Here is a 25,077-nt window from a genome sequence, read left to right on the forward strand (position 1 = left end):
ATAGTTATGCAAGCATAACTATTTGATAGCTTCACTAATTGATAACAAGTGTGTAAATAGTTCAGTAATTTCTAGTTTTGTGTTGTTACATCATTTTACATAATTTGAAAACTAATGACTGGAGATGAAATTGTAAGGAGTTTTGTCCACTCTTCGTCTAAATTAAGGTTTAGGATATACATCTTGAGGAAAAAAAATCTTCTGTTAAGGTCAGGAAGGGAATAAATCTAATCTTCTCTCGTACAGGATTTTAATAACAACACCCTATTGTTCTAGACTCGGCTGCAGGAGCTGCACCGACTATGGGAATTACTGTTGGAGAAGATGAGGGAGAAGGGAGTCAAATTGTTGCAAGCTCAGAAGCTGGTGCAATACTTACGGGAATGTGAAGATGTCTTGGACTGGATCAATGACAAGGTATATTATTGCCTGCCTTTACTTGATGGGAAATTTGATGTGTTTGTATGGAAATTTTCTATCAACCAATAGTTGCTCGAGTTCAGGTGATCACAGAGAGCTTTTAAAGGCACCTGTATGTTAGATTATTCATATTGTATAAGCAGTAGGTATGCAAATTACTATTCCTTCTTTTGCAGCCACAAAAAAAAAGGTACTAGGCTAAGGGAGGAAACCTGCATGTTGGAGAGCGCAGTTAAACATAATCAGTTTGGTCTTTGCTTTGAGGAGACCTTTGTATTTCTCACAGTAATCAAATTCCTGTAAGGGAAATCTACGACATGTAAAAGCAAATGTTTTTTATAAATGCTCTAAATGAACTGCTATAGAAATAGCTGGCCTAACCAGCAAGCAGTGGTTATTAGTAATTACAAGTAATTACGTAATTACTTAATGATTGGAATATCGTTAGATATACATAGTAAGGACATCTGCTGCAAGAGAACTGTTGGCTCTTGATTCTTTGAACTCTGAGGAAACACACCACAAACCACACTATCAAGAAAAAAAAGCCACAAAATGATCATACGGGTTTCTTAATGATGGTTTGCTATTTTGTGTCACTCTGGGTTCAAACTGTAAACCCTGTATAACCGTTACTGAATGTGACAGTGCACTTCTTATAGAGAAATCTGGCATCAGAAGCCAGCTGCAAGTGCCCATAAACAATCTTAAAAATGTAAACAAGTTGTGGTCACTGTGTGTACTCCAAAACAGCATAGGCAATTATTTTGTAATTTTAAAAATATGGGGGGTTTTGTGCATATTTTCTTTCAGTAATTTAGGTTGTTGTAGTAGTGATTATCATGCACAGAACAGGAAACTTACGATAGCAGAACTGTTGACATTCAATAACTTGAAAAATGAGTAAGAGCAAGAAAGATGAAAAAATAATAACCTTAGTGATCTTGCATGTTTTCTGCAATAATGAAAAGATGTTGGGAGTGGGGGAAGGTGGAGTTTAATGGAGGAAACTTTGTAGTTTTAAATCTGACTTTGAACACACTGATTGTAACTGTCTTTGACCTGTTCAAAATTAGGACAGTTTGCTTCCTATTTTTAGTCGTGATTTCCCATCGGTTATACTGAAATTGACTTTTTTTTTTTTTCCCCTCAATGTGTTAGGAAGCAATAGTGACCTCAGAAGAACTTGGGCAGGACTTAGAGCATGTTGAAGTTTTGCAAAAGAAGTTTGAAGAGTTCCAGACAGACCTTGCAGCTCATGAGGAGAGAGTAAATGAAGTGAACCAGTTTGCTGGCAAACTTATCCAGGTAAACATTCACGTGTGGTGAAAATCTCTGTTGGCAAGTCTAGTATAGCGCAGCAAGCTTTTGTCTGCAACTTCCTCTTTTTTCCCCCTAATTTAGTAGCAGATGTTTTATCTTTACTCTACCTGTGCCGCTTGAGTAACTGCCCCTGAGAATGTTCCTGGGAATGTGGGGAGTAGTGATTAGTGAGAGAAATTGTCATATTTCGGATTAAGTGTATTTCCCTTGGACAACCAGGATTAATGTATCTTCTCTTGTGATATGTCATCTGGGGCTTGATCAAGGATTGAGATAGGGCAGGAAGTACTGCATTCCAGGACAAAAAAGATTCTGTTTATAGCCCTCTTCCCGTTGACTGATTAGTGCATAGGGAAGCTTAAACTACTGCAAGAGAATTGAATGTTCATGCAGTGAGGTTTCAGGAAAACAATCAAATTGGGTGATCATCTGGAAAGTACAGTTACTATAAATTGATCTCTGGAAAAGCAGCGGTGTTTTGAGGTTTTGTCAATGCATATAAAACCACAGAACATGAAAATAGAATTTTTCCTTTGCTCACTAGGAACAACACCCCGAAGAGGAACTGATTAAGTCCAAACAGGATGAAGTAAATGCAAGTTGGCAGCGTCTCAAGGGGCTTGCCCTTCAGAGGCAAGGAAAACTCTTTGGGGCAGCCGAAGTTCAGCGCTTCAACAGGTATGATCTTGGCTGGATCTGCTGAAGTGATGTAATATTTGTGTGGATGTTTAATGATGCATTCAGCCGCATACAGTACCATGAGAAGAGCTACTGTTGTTTGTTATGTTTTTGCTTTACTGTTCCTCATGACTTGTTGAATGAGGACCTTGTTGTTCTGGAATTACCTTAGAATAGTCATTCTGATTTAGCTTTTCAACACTTGCCAGTTTTGTTCAGTCATGCTAATGGCAGCTTTGCTTCTCTTTCCTCTGAGGGGTTTTCCCTCAGAGGAAAAGCCATGTCCTAGATGAGCCTTAAAAGGGCTGTTTGTTGTCAGATGGATGTCAGTCCAAATGTCCGGAGGTCTTTGAGCAGTGTCTTTCTATCCTCATTTCTATCTGCAGCATTTTGAGATTTGCTGTAATTAAGTCAGAGAGGGGTCCAGAGTGGGAAATGAACCTGTTAGGAGATGGTGCTCAGTGATGCTGTAACTCATTCATATATGGTGACACCATCTGAAAAATGGCCTGCCAATATGCTTCAAGGCTTTTTGAGATTTAAAAAAAAAGCTTAATTTTTGGGGGGTTTGGGGAGTCTTGTTTGTGTTGTTTGGGGTTTGGTTTTTTGTGTGGTTTTGGTTTGTTTTTGTTTTTGTTTTTGTTTTTTTAAAGGGATGATTGTAGTTGGCTGCAGTGTTTATATATATGGGTTTATATGCCAGTACGTCTGGCATACATACAGGAAAACATCCTGCTTTCTTCCCTTTTCCATACAAAATAGACTGCTTTCAATTTGTGCTTTGTTTTGAAGGGATGTGGATGAAACAATCAGCTGGATCAAGGAGAAAGGGCAGTTGATGGCCTCTGATGATTTTGGCAGAGACTTAGCCAGTGTGCAGGCTTTATTGCGTAAGCACGAAGGCCTGGAAAGAGATCTTGCAGCTCTGGAAGATAAGGTACCCATACGAGATGCATTTTACCTACAATTCAAATGAGGTAACGTACTTGTAAAAGGCTAGAAGCTTATTTACTGTTTGTGACTGGGTTTAGGTTAAAGCCCTTTGTGCAGAAGCTGACCGTTTGCAGCAGTCTCACCCCATAAACGCTTCTCAAATTCAAGTGAAACGGGAGGAGCTGATTGCCAACTGGGAACAGATCCGAACTCTGGCAGCAGAGAGGCATGCTCGCCTTAACGACTCCTACAGGTAGGAATACTGTCATGCCAAAATGACCTTCCTTATTCAAATTTAACAGAGGGCTCTTGGGAGGAGAAGAAAGGGATGCTGTTTCCAAAATTTTTGGATGATTCTGGTGTTTCCAGAAGCAGTCTTGTTCACTAAATCATGTTTTACAATAGCATCTTGTAGTAAAAGAAATGTTTATATGATAAATAAATACTTGCAGCTTTTGATCTTTCTCTGGATGTGGCTCCATTATGAAAACAGACACCTTGATGTTTTCGGATGTTTGGGTTTTTCCCCATCTGAGTTGATACCTGCATTTTAAAGTACGGTATCTGACTATATGGAATGTCCTCTGTTAGATCACTGTTGAGAAGCCATACTAAAAGGGAACTAATCCTAATATGGTGGTTAGTTTACATCCTTTCTCGTTTTGTTTTTCTGCTGTTCCCTCCCATGATGCAAGATTTATAATAGTGGAGACTCACACAAGTAATCATTGTTCATTTGCGTTCCCTGTCATAATCTCTTCATATCAATTAACAGCAAATTTAAAAGAGAAACAGAAACAGATCATTTTTGCTGATAAGTGTTACACACGTGCCAAAGGCAATAGCTGTAAAGGGGTGCTGAAAGGAATCTGGGAATTTGTTTGCTTGTTTTAAGGCTGAGGATGTGCAGTTGAAACTTCCTGTCAGTTCCCACACACACGCGCTGTGTTATGGTTGTGACAGAGCCTTCTTGAAACACTCTGCTTGAGAACTGTCATTTGATTTCTGGTATCTTCAACAGACAGGCTTGTAGTTAGGAATATTCCTTTTACTTTCAATATAAGTTATATATAAAACACGTCTTTGAGAAATTGATTTTCAAACCAAGCATTTTCCTAACTTTAAAAGGCTTCTTTTTTTGAATTGGGAGCATATGTAGTTATTTAATATTCTGATTGTATTTTGGTATTGTCTTGTTTTGTTTCTGAGGAACAGCTTTTATGTTTGTAGCCCTTTCTTTGGGGTAAGGATGGAGAAACAATGCAAACAAACTGTTCCCAACCGTTTTTCCTTTTGCGTTCCTAAGGCTGCAGCGCTTTCTTGCGGACTTCAGAGATCTCACCAGCTGGGTGACTGAGATGAAGGCTCTGATAAATGCTGATGAACTTGCCAATGATGTGGCTGGAGCAGAAGCCCTTCTAGATAGACATCAGGAACATAAGGTATCATGGTTATACAGCCAAATCCAGTCAGCAGCACTCAAGGACTGACTTCTATGTACAACATAGTCACCGAGTCAGAACTGCTGATGTTGTATCACTAGAATCCTTTGATCATGCAACTAACACAGTACTAGACTGCTTTCCTGATTTAGTATTTTCGCTTTGTCTCTTGATAGTAGAGATACACTAATAAATAAGTATTTAAGAATGCTTATGATAATATTTTATAAGAAAGAATTAGACCTGATAGCAGTCAGTTGGACTAACGACTCTTATGGTTCTCCATCAGGAGGAATTGCTATAAGTAAGCAGAAAGAGTGCAGCTTAAAACCAACCTTTAGTTTCATTTTAACATATAAATTTATACTTACCTTATCTGCATTGGAAGGTAATACATTTCATTCTAGTTTTCATGTGATGTATTTAAAGATAGTAGAATGTTTATCATTCAGGTGTCCAGTCTGTTGTTTCTATGTTATTTTCAATAGCAGTTTTCATATTCTGGCACTAAGATAAATTTTGGTAACAGCTTAAAGCTTTCATGTGCTCTTTCATAGGGAGAAATTGATGCCCATGAAGATAGCTTCAAATCTGCTGATGAGTCTGGCCAGGCTTTGCTTGCTGCTGGGCACTATGCTTCTGATGAAGTTAAAGAAAAGGTAAGTTGAGAGCAAGAGCTCCTAGAGGAATCTTTCTTCCATGTCCCTTGATTTAAAAGTTAATTTCTTGTTAAGATTCTAAACTGCAAAGTATCATCCCTCTAGATTTCAGGGCTTTTTTCATGTATTTAAGTAATATGTGCTTTTCATTCTCTAATTGACAGCTTCTGCCTATCTGTTAGGAGGAACTATTAGGATTATTACTACTATCTATTAGGAACTATTAGTATATCTTTCTTCCAAAAGAAAAATGGGTTATCTCTTTATCTGAGTTTAGGTTTGCAATCAGAAGTGTCAGTAAATACTTAGTATTTCTAAATTCTCGTTTCAAACTAACTGGGCCTCTCATGAAGTCTCTGTGTTGAAACATTGGTCAATGAGACAGTTCAAATGCCATAAGTGAGAGTGGGCCAAAGAGATTTCAGAGGCTGAGAGCACAGGACAGTCTGCTGAAGAGCTTCTCTTACCAATAGGTCTGCAGTCAAAAAGAACGGTTGCCTATTAAATATCTCTGTGTAGATTTAATTTGGAAAAGGAGAGGTTTCTGACTGAAGTCAGAAGGCTGTAGCCACTACTCAAGCTCAATAAGCTGAGAAAAGACCTGCTCTATATGAGGTGGATGATACCAGTAACAGGAGAATGATCCTTTACAAAGGAGGTTGTTTTCAGTCCTGTGTTAACCACTTCTTTGGAGTCACAACTTGATTTTACATTGAGATGGAAATAAACCAGACTGTTAAATGAAATTATTGTACATTCCTCTTCCCAATCTGTTAGCTCACCATCCTCTCAGATGAAAGATCTGCCTTGCTAGAATTGTGGGAGCTTCGCAGACAGCAGTACGAACAGTGCATGGACCTGCAGCTTTTCTACAGAGATACTGAACAAGTTGACAACTGGATGAGCAAACAAGAAGTGAGTGCATATCTTTGAACTCTCCAGATATGGTTGATTTTCATTTGTGGCTAGTCTTCTGTAGACTTAAACAATTGGTATTTACTAGTCGCCATGACTGCCGCTAAACACGCGCTAGCGAGCAGGGTGCTGTGCAGTTATTTATCTGACTGCCCGAGCTGCCGTGACTGCTTCCATCTGATGCTGAAACTATTAGTTGTGACCAGTTGGTTTGAGATTGCTTTTATGTACGTTTAACTCTTGTAAAATGCTGTTTGAATAAGAAGCTAAAAAGAATTATTCAGAACGTTTGGCCATTAGAGGCATTTAGGGAACACCATCCCCTTCGCAGTAATATCATACGGTCGGAAACATCACTGGCCATGCTGGAGTTGCCTTAGAGCAGCTGGGCATGGAAACATAAAAATCAATGATGTGTTTGTTTCCTCACTTTAGGCATTTCTGTTGAATGAAGACCTTGGTGATTCTCTGGATAGCGTGGAGGCTCTTCTAAAGAAGCATGAAGATTTTGAGAAATCCCTAAGTGCCCAAGAAGAGAAAATCACAGTAAGACATTTACGTTAGGTGATCACTAAATGGGCAAGAAATAAAACAAGTGAATTTGTTGACTGGGGAGGAGGCACTGCTTCAGGATGACAGAGAAGGATGGGGTTTGCTCTGCAGAATGATGCACTGTTACGTGGGACGTATTATCTCTAAATGATGTGTATTGTCTCTAAAATGGAAAATAGTGGAAAAAGATAGGATAGGGATCCACTGCTGCCTCAGAGAGCTGAGTAACCCAGTGCTTGCATGTCATGCCAGCACACGTGTGGATGAAGATTTGTCAAGAATCTGCACTCCTTCCAAATACAAGATGACAGTACAGATAAAAAAGGGTGTAACAACAGCTATCTTGATGGCTTTCTGTTAGTTTTATTGTTATAGACTTTTGAGAATTAATCTACTAAGTAAACTTGCACAGACCATTTTTACTACACCAAATAAATGGAAAACTATTTTCTCTTTAGGCATTGGATGAGTTTGCTACTAAATTGATTCAGAACAACCATTATGCCATGGATGATGTTGCTACACGCAGAGATGCTGTAAGTATCTAAAATAGATTTGGACTGTAGACTTTAAATCATGTCCTGCTTTAGTATTTTAAATGGTATAGGATAAGTCAGCGGAGCTCTCCCAAAAGTACAGATACAGTGATGGTTCTTAGAAGCTTGAGGAATTTAAAAACCTTTACTTTTTCTTCAGCTGCTGAGCCGCCGAAATGCCCTTCATGAAAGAGCTATGTACCGCCGTGCTCAACTGGCAGATTCTTTCCATCTGCAGCAGTTTTTCCGAGACTCTGATGAGCTAAAGAGTTGGGTTAACGAAAAAATGAAAACTGCAACAGATGAGGCATACAAGGTAAACATAAAGACGAATGTTAGAATAAATTTAAGGCAACGACAGGCTTAATGTATAGTCAGTCTAATGATATGAAGCAGTGTCAGCCAAAATGTTGCTGATAGTAGGCAGTATTAATGCCAAAAGGAGGAATTGTAATTTCTTCCTGACCCCAAGGGGGTTTTTCCATCATGCTGTAATCGTGCTTACTCAATAGCTTAAATATTCTGATTTAAGGCATATTTTTGGTACCAAATCCTCTGGTGACATCTTGGTATGTCTTGGAATGTTGTCTAATTTTTAAAATTCCTCAGAGACCTATAGATGCTAATTTTGGGTTAAAAGGTTCTTTTTCTTTCTCCATCTGTAGGATCCATCAAACTTGCAAGGTAAAGTTCAGAAACATCAGGCTTTTGAAGCAGAGCTTTCTGCTAACCAGAGTCGTATTGATGCACTGGAGAAAGCTGGCCAGAAGCTGATCGACGTCAATCACTACGCATCTGATGAAGTGGCAGCTCGCATGAATGAAGTTATCAGCTTGTGGAAAAAACTTCTGGAGGCCACTGAGCTCAAAGGTATGACTTGCTCAGAAGAATTTGGGCAATTCTTTTTTTCTGGAGAGTTCAGCTGGGAGAAGGCAGGAAGTGCGATAAATGAAGTGGAAAACTGAAGTCGTCTTTTCCTCTTGCCCTTCTGTCTCTGTCAGGTATAAAACTGCGTGAAGCCAATCAGCAGCAGCAGTTTAATCGCAATGTAGAAGACATTGAGCTGTGGCTGTATGAAGTAGAGGGACACTTGGCTTCTGATGATTATGGAAAAGATCTTACTAATGTTCAGAACCTTCAGAAGAAACACGCCCTGCTAGAGGCAGATGTTGCTGCCCATCAGGTACGGGAAATAATTTTTCTTCCTGCCCATTTAGATCAGCTCGCTCAAAAGTATTCATTCCGGAGACCTTAGCAGGTCTGTATTTTCATAATTTTTGTAACTTCGGGTTTTACAGTTTATTTATCAGAAATAATTTTGAACTGAAACATAAACTGTGTGTCTCTAAGAGCAACATCTTCATTACTTTGACAAAAATGAGTTGAAAAAGTAAAATGATTCCATACTGTGTGCTGCTCGGGACAGCATTGTTTTGTTTTTTGAGTACCAACTTAAAAAGATGTGGATAGGAAATAATTCCCCCTTAGACTCTCCATTTGCAAACAGCTTGTTCAGTTTGTTTTCATGTAACTCTTAAGAAATTGGAGGAGAGAGAACAGATCAGCTTTTAAATATAGAACTTTACAGCAAATGGTTCCTTCGTTTGCAAATGATCTCTTGCCAAAATTTCTGCACTGGCAGTGTGCAGCTGAGGTTCTCTTCTTCTGTCACAGTATCTTACTAGCTAAGACCTGAAAATGTTTTCAGTCACAGCCATCTTACAGAAATTCTGACATAATGCTATTGCTGAATTAATTTTAGGATCGTATAGATGGCATTACCATCCAGGCACGCCAGTTCCAAGATGCCGGGCACTTTGATGCTGACAATATCAAGAAGAAACAAGAAGCTTTAGTAGCTCGTTACGAAGCTCTGAAGGATCCTATGGTTGCTCGCAAGCAGAAACTTGCAGATTCTCTTCGCCTGCAGCAGCTTTTCCGTGATATTGAGGATGAAGAGACTTGGATTAGGGAAAAAGAACCTATTGCAGCTTCAACAAATCGAGGTTGGTCCATCCTGATATCTCCAGGATTTAGATGTCCAAATTGCTCTGTTACAACTTTTCTCTTCATGGAATATTCCCTGGAAATTTCTAAAATGTTTATTGTAATTAACATTGCCTGGAGTTACATATTTGCCATCACCTGTGGTTCTTTATCTGTTACGTCACTTCTGCAATTTCAGTGGGTGACTTAGTTTTCTGAGTGCTTTGTCTTTATTGTGATAGTACATATTGTGCCAGTTTGCCTAGCGCTGGTAGCAGTTTCCTTGAAATTTTTGTTAAGTCTGATGACTTTGAATTAGCTGATTACCTATTTTGTATCTTTCAGGCAAGGACTTAATTGGTGTCCAGAATCTCCTAAAGAAGCACCAGGCTTTGCAGGCAGAAATTGCAGGCCATGAGCCCCGCATTAAAGCAGTCACACAGAAAGGAAATGCTATGGTGGAAGAGGGTATGTCCTGATGTTTTTTAATTCTTTCTCTTTCAGAAATCAAAAACTCTTAGTGCTGGACTTTGTTCTCTGGCCCTGTACAATTAAGAATTACTGTCTGTTTTTTTATCCAAGCAATAGACAGATACCTGCTGGCAGGGTGGACTTCTAGTCATTCACCTGAAAATAAAAATAGATTTTTTGCTGGGAACCTGTCATGATTTTCACAGATCTTCATCTGTTCTTGAAAAACACGAGAGCCCTGTATTTAACAGCTTTGTGCCTATGATATTTATTCTCCATTTTTAAATCTATGAAAGGCTTGTGTCTGAGACACATAATCATGATGTGAGAGATGATCCTCCACAAAGACAATAACAGTCATTCCTGCTTTTAAATAAGCACGCATCTTTATTTCTGACTGGGTCTTCTTAACACCAGAATACTAAAAAATACTCCCCTGATTCCAGGTTCAGAATGCCTGTCTGAGATAATATTTGTCTGTTATCAAAACTCTGCCACTGGAAAGACCTTTCCTGTTTCCCCATTGACAGGAAATGTTATTATGCGGCTTGTTTTGTTCTTAATGATTCAAATGTTCCTAGTACAGTTGATTGACAGGTACAGAGCTTCCAGTTGGAGGCAAAAGGACAAGCTGAGCTGTGCTTTCATTATTCTACTCAGAATAAGCTACATAGGTTTAAATGGATCTAACTTCTGTGACTTTCAAGAAGTACAAGTAATCTTTTAGTGTGTATTATTTATGTCTCCTTAAGTCCTTCAGTTCCCTCTCCTTTCTGTTACCTAGGACATTTTGCAGCTGAGGATGTGAAAATCAAATTGAATGAGCTAAACCAAAAATGGGACTCTCTGAAAGCTAAAGCATCTCAGCGTCGACAAGACTTGGAGGATTCCCTGCAGGCTCAGCAGTACTTCGCTGACGCTAACGAGGCAGAATCCTGGATGAGGGAAAAGGAGCCCATTGTAGGCAGCACAGACTATGGAAAAGATGAAGATTCTGCTGAGGTATTTGAGATTGTTGTTTGAATCAGTTTTGCATAAACACAGGGAGGACTTGTCCAGTGGTAAAAAAGTAAGGAGCTCTGCTAATTTCAGGATTCTTAAGAAAAAAGGCAAAAGATTCTTGCATCAAGCTGAATTTTGGCTTGGGGTCAAAAGGTGACCCTGATTTTTTTCTGTCCTAGTCATTGCACGTGACATTTTTCTCTTCAGTATACTAAGCCAATTTTGAAGGAACTTTTTATTTGAATTAATTTTTTTAATAGGGTTTTTGTAAAGTGTAATGAGATTAATAGCAGCAAATTCCTCATTTGATGTTGCATTTCAGTGCAAGTCTGATTTTCAGCAGATCGTTGGTCTGGAAGTAATTTTTTGTCTAGAGTTATTTTACTAATAGTGTTCTGTGGCCAAACACAGAGTCCCAGACACTGTTGACTGACATTTCATCAAAGTGAAGTGCAGTTTAAAGGCATACTTTCAAACTTAACACTATTTCCAGAGTGATACGTGGTATTCCTGGTCACAGCAAAAGAATGTGTCTGAGATAAGGTAGAGGAAAAGCACCAGAAGCATTCAGACTACTATCTAGGCTGTGAATAAATAGAAGTGGTTATTCTCATGGGAGTCACAAGTCTGGCAGCTGTGAAAAACCCACATTCCCTGTGTATGGAGCCAAAGTATGTATTTTAAGCAGAGTGGTATGTGTACAATGGCTAAGGTGTGCATGGTGTTTTTATCTTTCACTTTCAGGCTCTTCTGAAGAAACATGAAGCTTTGATGTCTGATCTTTCTGCTTACGGCAGTAGCATACAGGCATTAAGGGAACAGGCCCAGTCATGCAGGGTAAGGAAAGATGCTAATCGTGTTGCTAAAATTCTTGGGTCAGCAGAAGGTAAAGACAAAGTTTAATAACAGTTGGTTTTGAGAGCTTATTGCAGACTGTACTTGATTTTCTCAAAAAACTTAGTGGTCTGGTTTTATACTCATAATAGGCAGCTGTGTTGCCTTGGAAGAAAAAGTGTAATGTGGTGGTTTTCAAGGCTTGAGCCCAGACAGCACCTAAGCTAAGTCTATCTGCATTACATTTATTTCAACAAGAAACATTTTAAGGCAATACAGCAGCTTTAAGAAAGGCTGAAGTATTTTTTAGGACAACTACATTGATTGTAATAGACACAAAGCAACTGATTTCTCTTGTGCTCCTTCTTTGTTAGCAACAAGTTGCTCCCACGGATGATGAAACTGGAAAAGAGCTCGTTCTGGCACTCTATGATTACCAAGAGAAGAGTCCCCGGGAGGTGACTATGAAAAAGGGAGATATCCTCACCTTACTCAACAGCACCAACAAGGTATACTCTTGCCTTCAAGTTTGCTGAACTGCTTGGCCCCCTTGGTGTTGTGTGTTCTGCGGAGCGTTTTTGGTTTTGTTCTTTTGACTAAGAGCATTCAAAGAAGTTAAAGAATTTGCACAATCAGTCCGTGTTCCCATTCAGCGCTTTAGCATAGCTCTTTCTCATGACTGCTCTATAGCTGCCAGCTTTTCAAAGTTAAATAAACAATATACGCTACAGGGCATGTGTCTATGAGAAAACTTACTTCCCTGCTGTTGAGGAATTTTTGACCAAACACAAGGGGAGACATGGAAGTAAGACCTAGATGTCTTCAAGAGACAGTTTGTTTGATCTCCATAAAAAGAGCAAACTGTTGTGAGCGTCACTGCTTTTCTTGTGTTAATAGAAGACTCTAATTTGCAGCTCTCGGTTGCTCAGCATACTTCATGCTTGGTACTTCCCTTACAGAGGTTGCTTTTTTTTTTTTCTCCTTTCCAGGACTGGTGGAAGGTTGAAGTCAATGATCGTCAGGGCTTTGTACCAGCTGCCTATGTGAAAAAACTAGATCCTGCCCAGTCTGCATCCCGAGAGAATCTGCTGGAAGAGCAAGGCAGCATAGCATTGCGGCAGGAGCAAATCGACAACCAGTAAGATCTAACTGATGAGATATGACACCCATCCAGCATTTGCTGGCTTGGCCTTTGCCTTGCATCTGCCAGAAGTTTAGATTGATGCCTCTTACACTAGGGAGTAATTAATTGGAGCAAAACAAAGGGGCTCCTTTACCAGGGGCACCATATTGAGTTGTTTTGTTCTTATTCTAAATTTTCTTGTTGCTTTTCCCATTTTTTAACTGTAAAACTCATGACACTAGACCTCAACTTGCTGTCTGACTCCAGTATTTTATGTGTTCCTTTTGTTGTTGTACCTAACAACTTAAACTTGTTTGTGAGTTATATCTGTCCTAAGCAGCTCTTGTATTTGTAGTTGTCACTCTGAATGTGTGATCTGTTTTGAAAAGCTTTCTTAAATTTGGTTACATAAAGTACAGTACCCTCCCTATATAGGGCTGCCTCTGGAGGTCACCTTCTTAGGAGCTGCCACTATTTTGGTGCTACCGCATTACTTTCTTTTGTTGTGCCATTATTTCTTGCCATTACATAGGCTGAAATGTGCCCCCCCTCCTTTTTTTTTTTTTTTTTTCCTTCTTTCCTCTGTTTTAAAAGAGGAACATGCCATTGCAAATAGAGAAGACTGCATGACTGCTTGGTAATGACCTCCTAAAGCACATGGTAGTTGTAGATTAGTTCAGGCGAGGGCTGCGGGTGATAGCTGTGAGCTACTGGCTCATCTTATCGAGCCACTTGGAAGCCAAAGCTGAAGGTTTTATGCATACTCCCATCTGTTTGCGCAGCTACACTGTTGTTCTACGTGAGAATTTCTTCCTACTCTGTTGTTTTGAAGCACCAGTTATTACGGTGGCATACAATAATTACTAGCTTTAGCTCTAGGATTAAGAAAAAAAAACAAAACAAAACCAAATATTAATAAAAAAAGCTTGTAGCAGTGAGAAGAAAGCACGCTGGAAAATTGTGACACGCTGTGTAGGATTTTAATAATGTGTGACTTTCTCTATGGGTTTGCATGCTGCCTTTTAAGAACCGCAACAGGGGTGCCTTATTTTTGAGCCAAGGAGAGGGGTGCACCCTTTAGTTGACAATCTCATGGCACAACGATCAGGGAACGAGGAGACCTTATAGAGAGAGTTCAACTGTACTGCTGAGGTTTCTTTATGTGAATTGTACTCTTGGTCTGATTTGCTTTGTTTGCTTCTGAAAGACACCTAATTTTCTCCATTTAAATGTGAACTCTTAACCATCTCCTACCACAGACAACCCATGGATGGAGCTGCTGCTTTCATTATTTTTGTTAATCTGACTAATTTTTTGCATGCATTTGCTGTGCTCCCTCTGTCTGTGCAGGACTCTCATAACTAAGGAAGTCGGCAGTGTATCTCTGCGTATGAAACAGGTCGAAGAACTGTGAGTAGGATTAGCCCTTTCTAAACCATGCTGTCTCTGTACTGTCACTGTTCATTCTCCCTCTGTTTCTTTCTTTGGGAAAGCTGCTCCAAAGAGACATGAAGGAAGCAATTTTTGCAATGTGAATTATTTTAGTCTAGATGAGTGTCGTGGTGTGTGTTTTCGTGTGTTCTTACAGCCAGCCAGCCAGCTAGCTGCTTATCTTGTTGGTCACCTCTCTGCTGCTAAATTGGTTGATGGTGTTATTTTCCATTATGCTGATTTTGCTACCAACCGAGGCTTTAGTGATACCTACGCTATTTTCTGTAAAAAGCATCTCTTGCATTTTCTGAGGTGCAGATATATATAACAAAAAACAAACTAACATTTCTAAATATACCTAAAATATATACACCAAGTATTACATCACATATGAATGTCTTAGAGTTTGGGAAGGGTGGGGTTATGTCGGTTTATCATATAAAGTAACATTCACACGTGGTAGTTAAAAAGCATTAGTTTATAGGATGATTGTTTTTTATTGTAACATGAACTTCATTTTCAAACTTGTGTTCCTATCTCCTGGAAAAAATACCAAGTTTGCATTATGGTCCTGGAAGTTGCTGGGAGATCCAAAGCAATAGCATTAGTTGGCTGTGCCTCACTGTCTTTTCATAGAGAATGTATTTCTTGAGAATCAAAAGTGAAAGTGTTACATTAATCTCTGAAGTGTTACAAAGCAACTTTGAGGGAAGGTCTGCTGCTAAAGGGAATTTGTCCCAGATCCTCTCAGAGCTTCACCGGTATTTAATATCTAGGATGTTATGCTGAGGCAAACATCTGCAGTCCAGCCAGGCTTCACAACAGTGTTTTCCCGCTTGCAGTAGCTCATTCACGTCAGGGTAGAATGTTTCTATTCAAACCTAATACGAAAGATTCCTAGTTCCTCTCTGTCCAGCCTTTAAACCAAGATAGACAGGAAACCACAAAGTCTCTGCTTCCGTGGAAAGACTTAGAGTTGATTATCAGTTAGATGTGAAGACATTACAGCCCAGGGTATCAAGAATTTTCTTCGACAGACTTGGTCAGCTCGGAGTTACTGGTTAGCAAAAAGTTACTTCATTGAGTCTTCAAGCTGGGAGGCATAATTGCTGAGTATTTGCCTGTGTGCTCCAGTGTGGGAAATGGAAACACTGTAAGGCTGCCGTTTCCCACTTGAGGACCCTGCAGGTATCTCAGCGGTGTCTTACGGAGTCTGATTTAATAACATCAAAATGGATATCCTCATGGCTTAATAATGGGAATCAGTTGCTGCTGTTGATCGCTGTAGTAGACCAATGTGCAATCTGATGCAGGCTATAAAAAAAGCATCCAGATGCAGCTGGAATATCTCATCTTCCAGAAGACTTAAAATAGGGTAACAGTAAGAATGGCTGCTAAGGGTGGGGCTTCTCTGAATGCAGGTTTTTTTAAAAGCGGTCATTATGCATTGCTAAAGAGATCTGTAATTCAGTATCAATGACTGTAAAACTGTTCGCTTTTTTCAGCAATGGCTTGGGAGAGGTCTTGTAGGATTGTCTCTGTCTAGTTGGTTACCAGGAATTAAATAGGAGACATCAATTTTCCTGTGGTTTTAAATAAATGGCTGGTCTTCTGAGGTTTATTTGCCTGTTCAAACCAATTTAAATATTTTAGAGGTTCTACTTTGCATTTATTCTAATGTAAATGACCAGTAACTTGTTGGGAATTCCACAGGTATAAAAGCAGTGTATGTGAAATGAGTTTGTGGATTTCCCAGTTGAATATAGTTGTGTCATCAAAGAAGTAACACCTATTTTTAAACATTCAGCAGATTTTGCACGGAATAATGGCTGGGTAAGACCTAGCCATTTATGTCCAATGGCTGGGAGGCTAGTGGGTCTTAATCTGATGGCAAACTTGATGTGCTATAGGAAAATACTTCTCAGAAAGTCAGACCTTATGGGATCATTCTTGCACTGTGGTGCTGCTGTAGCTTAAGAGCCTACTTTCACTTAAGCTGTGACTTGGGTTTGCTTTTGCCCAGTGAAGTGTTGCATGTGGGAGGTCTCATTTTGGTGTGCGTACCCACGTAGTGGAGACACATGTAGTTTACATTTACCTTATTGCATACGAGTAGATCAATCTGTAGAAGAACAGTGAGTAGACTGCGGGGATTTCCCTCATCTTTGGTGATACCAGAACTCTGTCAATTACTGTGACTCTGCTCACTTCAACCTGACTGGCCCCTGCTTTCCTCTTCTGCTTATTCCAGGTATCACTCTCTTCTTGAGCTGGGAGAAAAACGTAAAGGCATGCTAGAAAAAAGCTGCAAAAAATTTATGCTTTTCCGTGAAGCTAATGAGCTTCAACAGTGGATTAATGAGAAGGAAGCTGCACTCACAAATGAGGAAGTGGGTGCTGATCTGGAGCAGGTTGAGGTGCTACAGAAGAAATTCGATGATTTTCAGAAGGTATGTTTTAATGCTGCGTAATGTGTGTGTTTGGTTTTGGTCTTTCCCCTCAGGCTTTCTGATCGTATGTCCATTATAGTTTTTCACAGCTAAGCATAGTTGAGAAGGAAACAGCTTTGGAAATAAAAAGGTATATTTATTTTGGGAATAAAAAGGTATATACACTTTTTTTAAAATTTTGGTTTGTGATGATAGAGAGAATCCCACAGTCAAAAGTCTTCAATTTGGTCACACTCTCCTGGTTGCTACGTGCTTCCCAGCTCCCAGAGAACTGAAACTCTCTTTCAGCACATTCAAATATAGAACCTGACACGCTTTGGAGGAATTTCATTTTGTGCAAAGCATAACCTTCAGTTAAGCTGTTGCTCTTTCTTTTAGTTGAAAGGAAAGATGCGTTTTAGTTTCCACCTGTAGAGTTTTTATTCCCAAGATATGAAAAAATAATTCTCTGCTTCAAAATTCTGGTAGGCTTTCAGTTTTATTTTTTCTCCCTATGTTTGCAATACTAGTTAATTATGGGTTGTTTTTTTTCTTTTATTTTGCATGAGGTGTGAAAGAATTGCTTGGACAGATATATTTATTCTGTCCGCTTTGGTAAGATATGGAGCACTGAAATGCAAAGATGCCTGACCTTATGCGTTTGAAAAGATAAGGGTTTGACAGTTCTGTGGACATAGCCAACTTTCAAGCTGTAAACATGACAAACAAACCATTTGAGCCAACCTCATAGTGTAGGTGAGAAGATGATAGCAGTTACTGGATCTTGGGTTCTTTTAAAATAAGCTGATGGTTGAAATTAAAATATGTTATCTATTAAAATTTAAGTCCTAGTTCTCTGCTATTACTTTTTTTAACCAGGTTCCCTTTCTGCCATGTAGAAAGCTCACTGTAAGTCTCTCTGGCTGGAAGCATTGAAGTGTCGCAGTAAAATGACTTTTTTAGCATATTTGTGCAGTAATAAGGATGATAGCTTTTGATCTTCACGTTGGTAATGTTGTATACTTGACAGTTTAAAAGTTTATCCCATTCTTAGTTGTTAATTAACTTGGTGTACAGAAAACCCTGATAGCGTGTTTCCTTAATCCATTGATGCTCGGCGCTGGCAGCTGCGGTTTCTTGGCGTAGACTCTGGTGCATTGTATGTTCCCTGGGAACTGTAAAGGTCAAATGTGCTGAATTCCTGCTGTTCACAAACAGTCTACTTTTCGGCACCCCTGGTGTGCCAGCTTGTTCCACATGTTTTCCTTGTGTGACCGTTAACGCTGTGATATTTTGCTGTTCTGTGCAGGATTTAAAAGCTAACGAGTCACGTCTGAAGGACATAAACAAGGTTGCGAGTGACCTGGAGTCAGAAGGGTTGATGGCAGATGAAGTGCAAGCAGTACAGCAACAGGTCCACTTTTTTCTGACTTATTCTAATCCTCTTGAGAAGCGAAAGACTTTCTTCCTTTCTTTTGCCTGTTGTCTTCCACTTTGTGTGTCATTGCAAGATTCTAGCTGTTCATTTTTGCTCTCTGGTCTGATAATGCTGGTATTTTAACCAGAGATACTTAATGCCTGTTCTGTAACAGTGTGGCCACCACAAGGGTACCCTTTGAGTTGTTTCTTTTTAAATAGTGCTATAGCAAATTGCCCCATCTGGGGCTTTCTTCTTTTCTTTTTTTAGGAATGGCAAGCCTTTAAAATAACATTAAAAGTCATGGAGAATCCATGCATTAGCTTTGCTTCGTATAAATTTGAAATGTCAGCCTTCATTTCTTTGCAGGAAAAATGGTGAGGAATGCTAGGGGAAAAGAGAAATAAAATAGAACTCAACTTACAGTGGAGGAGTTTTGTGGGTTGTCTGGGGTTTTTTTTTATTAATAACATATATTTTTTTTTTCCAGCTTTTCACATACTTGTGCTATTTTTGTAAATAATTCTATCTGGTGCCAACACAGTATTGAAGCAGCTTATTTATTTTCTGAGCCCTAAAATGTGTTGCAGATGGTTGAGTAGTCAAACTCCCATTTCTGCTACGCATTTAGGTTGCGCGAGCACTATTTATTAAGCTTAATGACCTGCTGGTAAGCAATTTCTCAAACGTTCTCAAAAAGAGTAAAAACTTTCTATTAGAAAATAACAAGTTGTTTCTGTTTTGTCCTTTTTCCTTTGCAGGAAGTCTATGGTATGATGCCCAGGGTAAGTGTTGATAGTCTGGCGATTATAACGGGTTTGGGATGTACAAGTAGAAGTTCAGCAATAATTGTAGTCTGTTTCCATGAAGGAACTCAATAGTGACTTTGAATGGACATTAAAAGATTATCTTGCCTTTGATCCCTTTATTTCCTGAGTGTCCTACCCCACATCACAAATCACTGCAGAGCAGGATAACCCAAAATGACAGAAATACTTCCTTGTAAAAATTGATTTATTCTGTTAAGGGTTGAGTATGGCGAACTTTCTTTAGTATAGTTTAGAACCTTTAGTATATTCTGATAGTTTTAGATTTTGCTTCCTACTTAAAGCTGTTTCTTCACATTTTCAAACAGGATGAAACTGACTCTAAGACAGCCTCTCCTTGGAAGGTAGGTGTTGTTACTTAGTAGCACACAACAGGGAAGTAAAACAAAAACTACAGCCCATGATCTGTTTTAGACCGTCCACCTTCTCGTGTGCCCTTTTTTCTTTTTTTTTTTTTTTTTTTTTATTCCTCCCCCCCATTTTTTAAAAGACTATTGAAAATTTATTTTAATGGTGTACTAGTTCAGCAAGTGTTTGAATTGCTATCGATTTAGGGTTATTGATTTTTATTTCACATTGCTTGTTTATTTCAACAAGGATCTTAGAAAAATTTCTTGAGCATTCAGCAGCAATTCACCTTTATATACTTGCATGCAGATTCTCTCAGTATGTAAACATGTCATACAGGTACTACTCTTGGCTTTAAAAATAAAAGCCATCTAAGTGAAGTCAAGTAATGATGTCAGCTCTCTGTTTGCAGGTAAGAGTATGAGAATAGCTGAGATAGGTTTCCAGCAGAATTACTTTAGTCATAGTAATTGCTGACAGTCCATTTATTACCTCTCCACTGCAGAACTCTGTTTTGTTTGGAGCTTGTACTGTAAGACTTATTCCAGTTTTTATACCAATGTTTTTAGGTATTACGTGGTCACTAGAAGTGAAATGGTCCCTGTTCACTTGGAATTAATTCATTTTTTTATGTAGCCAGCAGAAAGAAATGTTTTTATTTCTGAAAGTCAAATCCATTTATGTCAATATTCCCTTAGTAAGGAATATGTTGTGTGTGTACAGCAGTATCTTTGTCTTCCATTATTCATCTCTAGCTCATTTTCCACACTAGTTAGAAGAAGCCTTTCTCCATTCATTAGTGGCTTACAATGGAATAGCTGTCACCTGCTGATGCACAAAAATATCTTGAATATTTTTGACATTATCTAACATTCTGCTTCTGTCTATAATATTTCATTCCCGTCCACCCTCTTAGACTTAAAGCTGCTTGTACATCTTTTAACTGTGTGAATTTTTACTTTTACTTTTAAATGTGGGAGAATCAGAAGTACACGATATATCGACTGCATTGTAGAAAATGCAGCCGTGTCAACAGGAATCGGTGACTTTTTAAAAATTTTTTTTTTTTACACAGATGGTACGCATGTACAGTGAATCGTAAGAGTCTCATAGTAACTTAGCAAACTATAAGTTCTTCTCTGTGTGCATATCTGCAAAGGGATAAATTTTGCAAGTAATCCATCATTGTCAGAAAAGTAGATTGCATATTGGAGGGAATTGGTCATTATTTTTCTAATTAACCACCCATTCTGATGCTCTAGAAATATCTGAATGAATTGCTAAGCTGATTTTGCCAAAAACTCAGCAAAGAGTTAAAATATTTGTGTGGTGGGGGTTTTTGTCCCTGTGACTAAGGGTTTTGGGGGTTTAATTCACTTATTGAATGTTGCCTTGAAAATTTCTCTTTTCTGTCCTTACTAAAGACTATTATTGTTTGTTTCAATTTACAGTAACATTATAGTACACACTTGTGAATTTCTAACTATTCTTACTCTGATCTAGAACACCTTGGGTATTGCAACTAATTATTCTTAGTTGCTTTTGTAATTTACTTGCATTAATTTTCTTATTGGTCACCTTTCTCTTTCGACTTAAACAGTGGTGTATTCAAAGCACTGTTCTACAGAAGTGTATGAAAATTAAAGAATTCAACAGTTTTCACTGAAACCTTTAAAATCTAGGGAGTTTCTCTCTTCTTGCGTTGTGTAGAGTTGTATGTTACAAAGTCTGAATTTTTGACTTAGGCCCAGTCATTATGGATTTTTAAGAAGTTTTCTTTCAGTCTGATTTTTTGCTCTGCTTGGTTAGAGCTGACTTTAATGCAAGATTTTTTTTATTTCTGCCTTTTCATACAGTCGGCACGTATGATGGTACACACAGTGGCAACCTTTAACTCAATCAAGGTAATAATACAAGTTTTTCTGAGCCAATTTAAAAGCTGAGAACGTTTTTGACCCTCCCTTCCTATAGTCTTTGTCTTTCATTACTCTTCATAAACCCTTTTGAATCAATTTATTGAGAGAAGTATTGACATACACAGCATTTGCTTCCCAGGTTAAATCAATTTCTTATTATATATGTAAAATCATTTGGTTTGAAATCTCAGGAGAAAGCCTAAAAATTATTTTATTTAACTAGGCTACTTGAATTTATACATTCTTCTGGAATTAAGCAGAATATAGTAACCCTCACATGTAGCGAGAGGCCAGTCTTGACTTCTCATTTATCTTATCAACTGCTTGATGAAGTTTAAATAGTGCAAAAGAAAGAAGTGTAGCTATTTTAGGAAATCTTCCAGCATTGCTATCGGTATTCTCAGCAGACCCCTGAAATAAAACCAGTAAGAATGGAGATGAGGAAGGGGTTGTTAGCATGTTTGCCAACGTCAGCAGAGTGGAGGAGGCGCAGGTAAGTTGGGTGAACAAAATGTTCCTGGATACTAAAGTTTCCTTTTTGATATCCTAAAGGGTCACTGAGTCCAACAGGAGAGTTTCTTGCGTAAACAGAAATGCTGTAGAACTGTGGTCTGTGATATCAGTGAGGTGGTTTTGTTTGGTTTTGTTCTGCAGGAGCTGAATGAACGCTGGAGATCTTTGCAGCAGTTGGCAGAGGAACGAAGCCAGCTGTTGGGCAGCGCCCACGAAGTCCAGAGATTCCACAGGTGAGGTGTTTGTAGCATATTTGGTCTTAATTCAGTAAAATACTTTTATAGGAGTTCTAGAACACAGTGGAACCTACTCTAAACAAATTATACTTCAACCCCTGTCTTGTTCAGTGGAAGTTAGACCACCAGGAAGGTGGTCTAAGAAATAAGGATTCCTTATATTCTTCCTAGAAAAATAAAGATTTTTTTTTTTTTTTGATTTTTTTTTTAACACAAAAGCATGGAATCGCTGTGGGTTTGGGAGTTCTGGACTACTGTCCTATTTCGCCAAAGGTCACTTGTGACATCTTGGGAAATAACTTAAAACAACCATCAGCTACCTGAGCTTTTCTGGGAATTGGTGACCTGCCAGGTAATGGAAGTCTTAGTGTCACCTCTGTTTTAATTCTGTTTTTGCCTTCCCTTTACTCAAATCAGAGATGCTGATGAAACAAAAGAATGGATAGAGGAGAAGAATCAAGCATTAAATACAGACAACTATGGACATGACTTGGCCAGTGTGCAGGCTCTGCAGCGCAAACACGAAGGCTTCGAGAGAGACTTGGCAGCTCTTGGAGACAAGGTGAGATTGCAAGGACAAAACCAAGAGCTTTCATTTTATCTAGCAGAAATGATGGAGCTACAGAAAAGATTCTTTCTGCCTTCATTGTGTTTATTTCCCTTTCTCTAATTCTAGGTGAATTCTCTTGGTGAAACTGCCCAGCGTCTGATCCAGTCGCATCCAGAATCTGCTGAAGATCTCCAGGAAAAATGTACTGAGTTGAATCAGGCTTGGAATAGTCTGGGAAAACGTGCTGACCAGCGCAAAGAGAAGCTTGGAGATTCTCACGACCTGCAGCGTTTCCTCAGTGACTTCAGGTAAAGATGCTATCCCTCTCCTCCCCAATTCCTCTTCTGGTATATTATTGTTCCACAGGGGTATTTCTGGGGAGGGTTCAAAAAAAAGGACTGTTTTTCCTGTTCTGACTTATTTTGATGGAGAGAGAGAAAAATTCTCTATTAATGTATGTTCACAGGGACCTTATGTCTTGGATCAATGGAATCCGGGGCCTGGTCTCCTCAGATGAACTTGCAAAGGATGTGACCGGAGCTGAAGCTTTATTGGAAAGGCACCAGGTATGTGAAAGATAAGTGTGTATCGTAAACATCAACAAATGCTTCTTCTGACACTTTCCAGTTACAGTTCCAAAAATAGATCAGTTCCAGCTCTGCTGTCTATTTATTTAATAATGCGTCTCTGTACCTTGCAGGAACACCGCACGGAAATAGATGCAAGGGCTGGCACCTTCCAGGCATTTGAACAGTTTGGGCAGCAGCTTCTGGCTCACGGACACTATGCCAGCCCAGAGATCAAGGAGAAACTGGATATTCTAGAGCAAGAACGAACAGACCTGGAGAAGGCCTGGGTCCAGCGCAGAATGATGCTAGACCAGTGCCTAGAACTACAGGTAATGTGCTGCATTTCTTAAAAAATCCAAAATAATTCCTCCTTTCATAAGACAGTTTATTCTTTCATAGTGACAAGCAGTGCTCTTGCTCTGTCTTTCTCATGCTTTGGAGTTTTTTTCTCCCTAGCTGTTTCATCGGGACTGTGAACAAGCTGAAAACTGGATGGCTGCCCGAGAGGCTTTCCTAAATACAGAAGATAAAGGAGATTCCTTAGACAGCGTGGAGGCGCTCATCAAGAAACATGAAGATTTTGATAAGGCAATCAATGTCCAGGTGAGGAGCGTAGCTAAAGCAAGGCTAAAATAGTTTAGTCTTTCTTAGGCAGGTTATTAGCAAAAAAAGCTTATTGTAAAAGAAAGCTGCCTACTTCTATTGAGAGATCATACTGCTGTAGCTTAAAGTCCAAAAGATACTTTTTTCGTAAATGCCACGGATGAAAGATGTTCTGAAGTCGAAATCTCCAGTCCTGTAGAAGACAGACTTTCTTCATAGAGTCACATTTACAATAATGTATATTTAAAGAAGAAAATAAAAACCCTTGTTCCATTCCAGACCCTACTCATCATTTGACTTTAAGAAATCACAATTCTGATTCATGGCTTCTGTTTTTAATAGGAAGAGAAAATTGCTGTCTTGCAGTCCTTTGCTGACCAGCTGATCTCTGCTGATCACTACGCAAAAGGAGTCATTGCGAGCAGGCGCAATGAGGTTCTGGACAGGTCAGTATTGCCCCGTTTCAGGGATGCAGATCCCGACTGAGAGACAATGCTCTTTGGCAACATTTTGTAGCTGTTAAACGTGATGCCATGTGCAGTCCTTGTTTTTCATTCAATGTACGTATTTAATTACATACAGGTGGCTTCGTCTGAAAGCTCAAATGATTGAGAAGAGGTCAAAGCTGGGAGAGTCTCAGACACTCCAGCAGTTCAGTCGTGATGTGGATGAAATAGAAGCTTGGATCAGTGAAAAGCTCCAGACTGCAAGTGATGAGTCATATAAGGATCCTACAAATATCCAGGTGAATATGATTCTCAGCTCAAAAAATCAAAATACAAAGTTTAACTTTGCAAAGCATACACTGGTTTGAAAAAATGTAGTTGGGAATTCTCATTCAGTGATAAGAGTTATACGCCATGTTGGACATGGGCTCCCTTTAACAAGGAGAAAATGGAAGTTACATTATGCATGAAAGGAGACCCAAAATAGAACTCACTTGGTAATTATTGATGCAGATAATTAATAAGATATGTGGTATCTGCAGCAGCAATTTGCCTGAAGAAACCCCTCAGTAGCTATTCTGTCTTTCTCCCAGCATCTAGATAATGAAGTGAGGAAATGGAGTTCTTGGGTCTCATCTCTGTCTTACGTTCTAAAATGTGACGTCTCATTTATTTTTCAGTATTAAGGAATAACTGATTAAAGTTACCACTTATGTTTTAATACTGGTTTATGAGGTAGTATGAATGCACTGAACTACTTCTCTCAATCTGTTTTATAGCTTTCCAAACTGCTGGTAAGTAGTTTGGACTAGCCCTGGTATGTGAATTTGTTTTCCTTCTCTAGCTTATGTGTGAGCACAAGGCCTGGTTGCACTCTGTTGCTCCATCCATCAGTTCATGCAATCTCTTTATTTTCTA

At 39.0% G+C, this 25,077-nt stretch overlaps 1 protein-coding gene across 3 annotated transcripts in view; it reads left to right on the forward strand.

The window, feature by feature from the left end:
- SPTAN1 (spectrin alpha, non-erythrocytic 1) overlaps positions 1-25,077 on the forward strand; it is a 52,069-nt gene that overhangs the window by 11,611 nt on the left and 15,381 nt on the right. For 2 of the 3 annotated variants that reach the window (XM_074161247.1, XM_074161248.1), the window contains exons 4-37: positions 277-417; positions 1,582-1,728; positions 2,288-2,421; positions 3,214-3,358; positions 3,453-3,607; positions 4,661-4,796; positions 5,354-5,455; positions 6,233-6,370; positions 6,806-6,916; positions 7,381-7,458; positions 7,619-7,774; positions 8,124-8,328; positions 8,460-8,641; positions 9,221-9,464; positions 9,790-9,912; positions 10,700-10,917; positions 11,662-11,754; positions 12,126-12,260; positions 12,741-12,889; positions 14,225-14,284; positions 16,557-16,755; positions 18,044-18,148; positions 18,913-18,936; positions 19,287-19,322; positions 21,183-21,230; positions 21,897-21,988; positions 22,409-22,553; positions 22,668-22,849; positions 23,008-23,107; positions 23,242-23,439; positions 23,567-23,713; positions 24,056-24,159; positions 24,296-24,458; positions 24,939-24,953. In XM_074161247.1, coding sequence (XP_074017348.1) covers positions 277-417; positions 1,582-1,728; positions 2,288-2,421; positions 3,214-3,358; positions 3,453-3,607; positions 4,661-4,796; positions 5,354-5,455; positions 6,233-6,370; positions 6,806-6,916; positions 7,381-7,458; positions 7,619-7,774; positions 8,124-8,328; positions 8,460-8,641; positions 9,221-9,464; positions 9,790-9,912; positions 10,700-10,917; positions 11,662-11,754; positions 12,126-12,260; positions 12,741-12,889; positions 14,225-14,284; positions 16,557-16,755; positions 18,044-18,148; positions 18,913-18,936; positions 19,287-19,322; positions 21,183-21,230; positions 21,897-21,988; positions 22,409-22,553; positions 22,668-22,849; positions 23,008-23,107; positions 23,242-23,439; positions 23,567-23,713; positions 24,056-24,159; positions 24,296-24,458; positions 24,939-24,953 — 4,410 coding nt within the window. The remainder of the gene's footprint in view (positions 1-276; positions 418-1,581; positions 1,729-2,287; positions 2,422-3,213; positions 3,359-3,452; positions 3,608-4,660; positions 4,797-5,353; positions 5,456-6,232; positions 6,371-6,805; positions 6,917-7,380; positions 7,459-7,618; positions 7,775-8,123; positions 8,329-8,459; positions 8,642-9,220; positions 9,465-9,789; positions 9,913-10,699; positions 10,918-11,661; positions 11,755-12,125; positions 12,261-12,740; positions 12,890-14,224; positions 14,285-16,556; positions 16,756-18,043; positions 18,149-18,912; positions 18,937-19,286; positions 19,323-21,182; positions 21,231-21,896; positions 21,989-22,408; positions 22,554-22,667; positions 22,850-23,007; positions 23,108-23,241; positions 23,440-23,566; positions 23,714-24,055; positions 24,160-24,295; positions 24,459-24,938; positions 24,954-25,077) is intronic. The other variant, XM_074161249.1, reaches the window with a different exon arrangement.

The sequence above is a fragment of the Numenius arquata genome, chromosome 19 (genome assembly GCF_964106895.1).
Source record: "Numenius arquata chromosome 19, bNumArq3.hap1.1, whole genome shotgun sequence".
NCBI classification, from domain to species: domain Eukaryota; kingdom Metazoa; phylum Chordata; class Aves; order Charadriiformes; family Scolopacidae; genus Numenius; species Numenius arquata.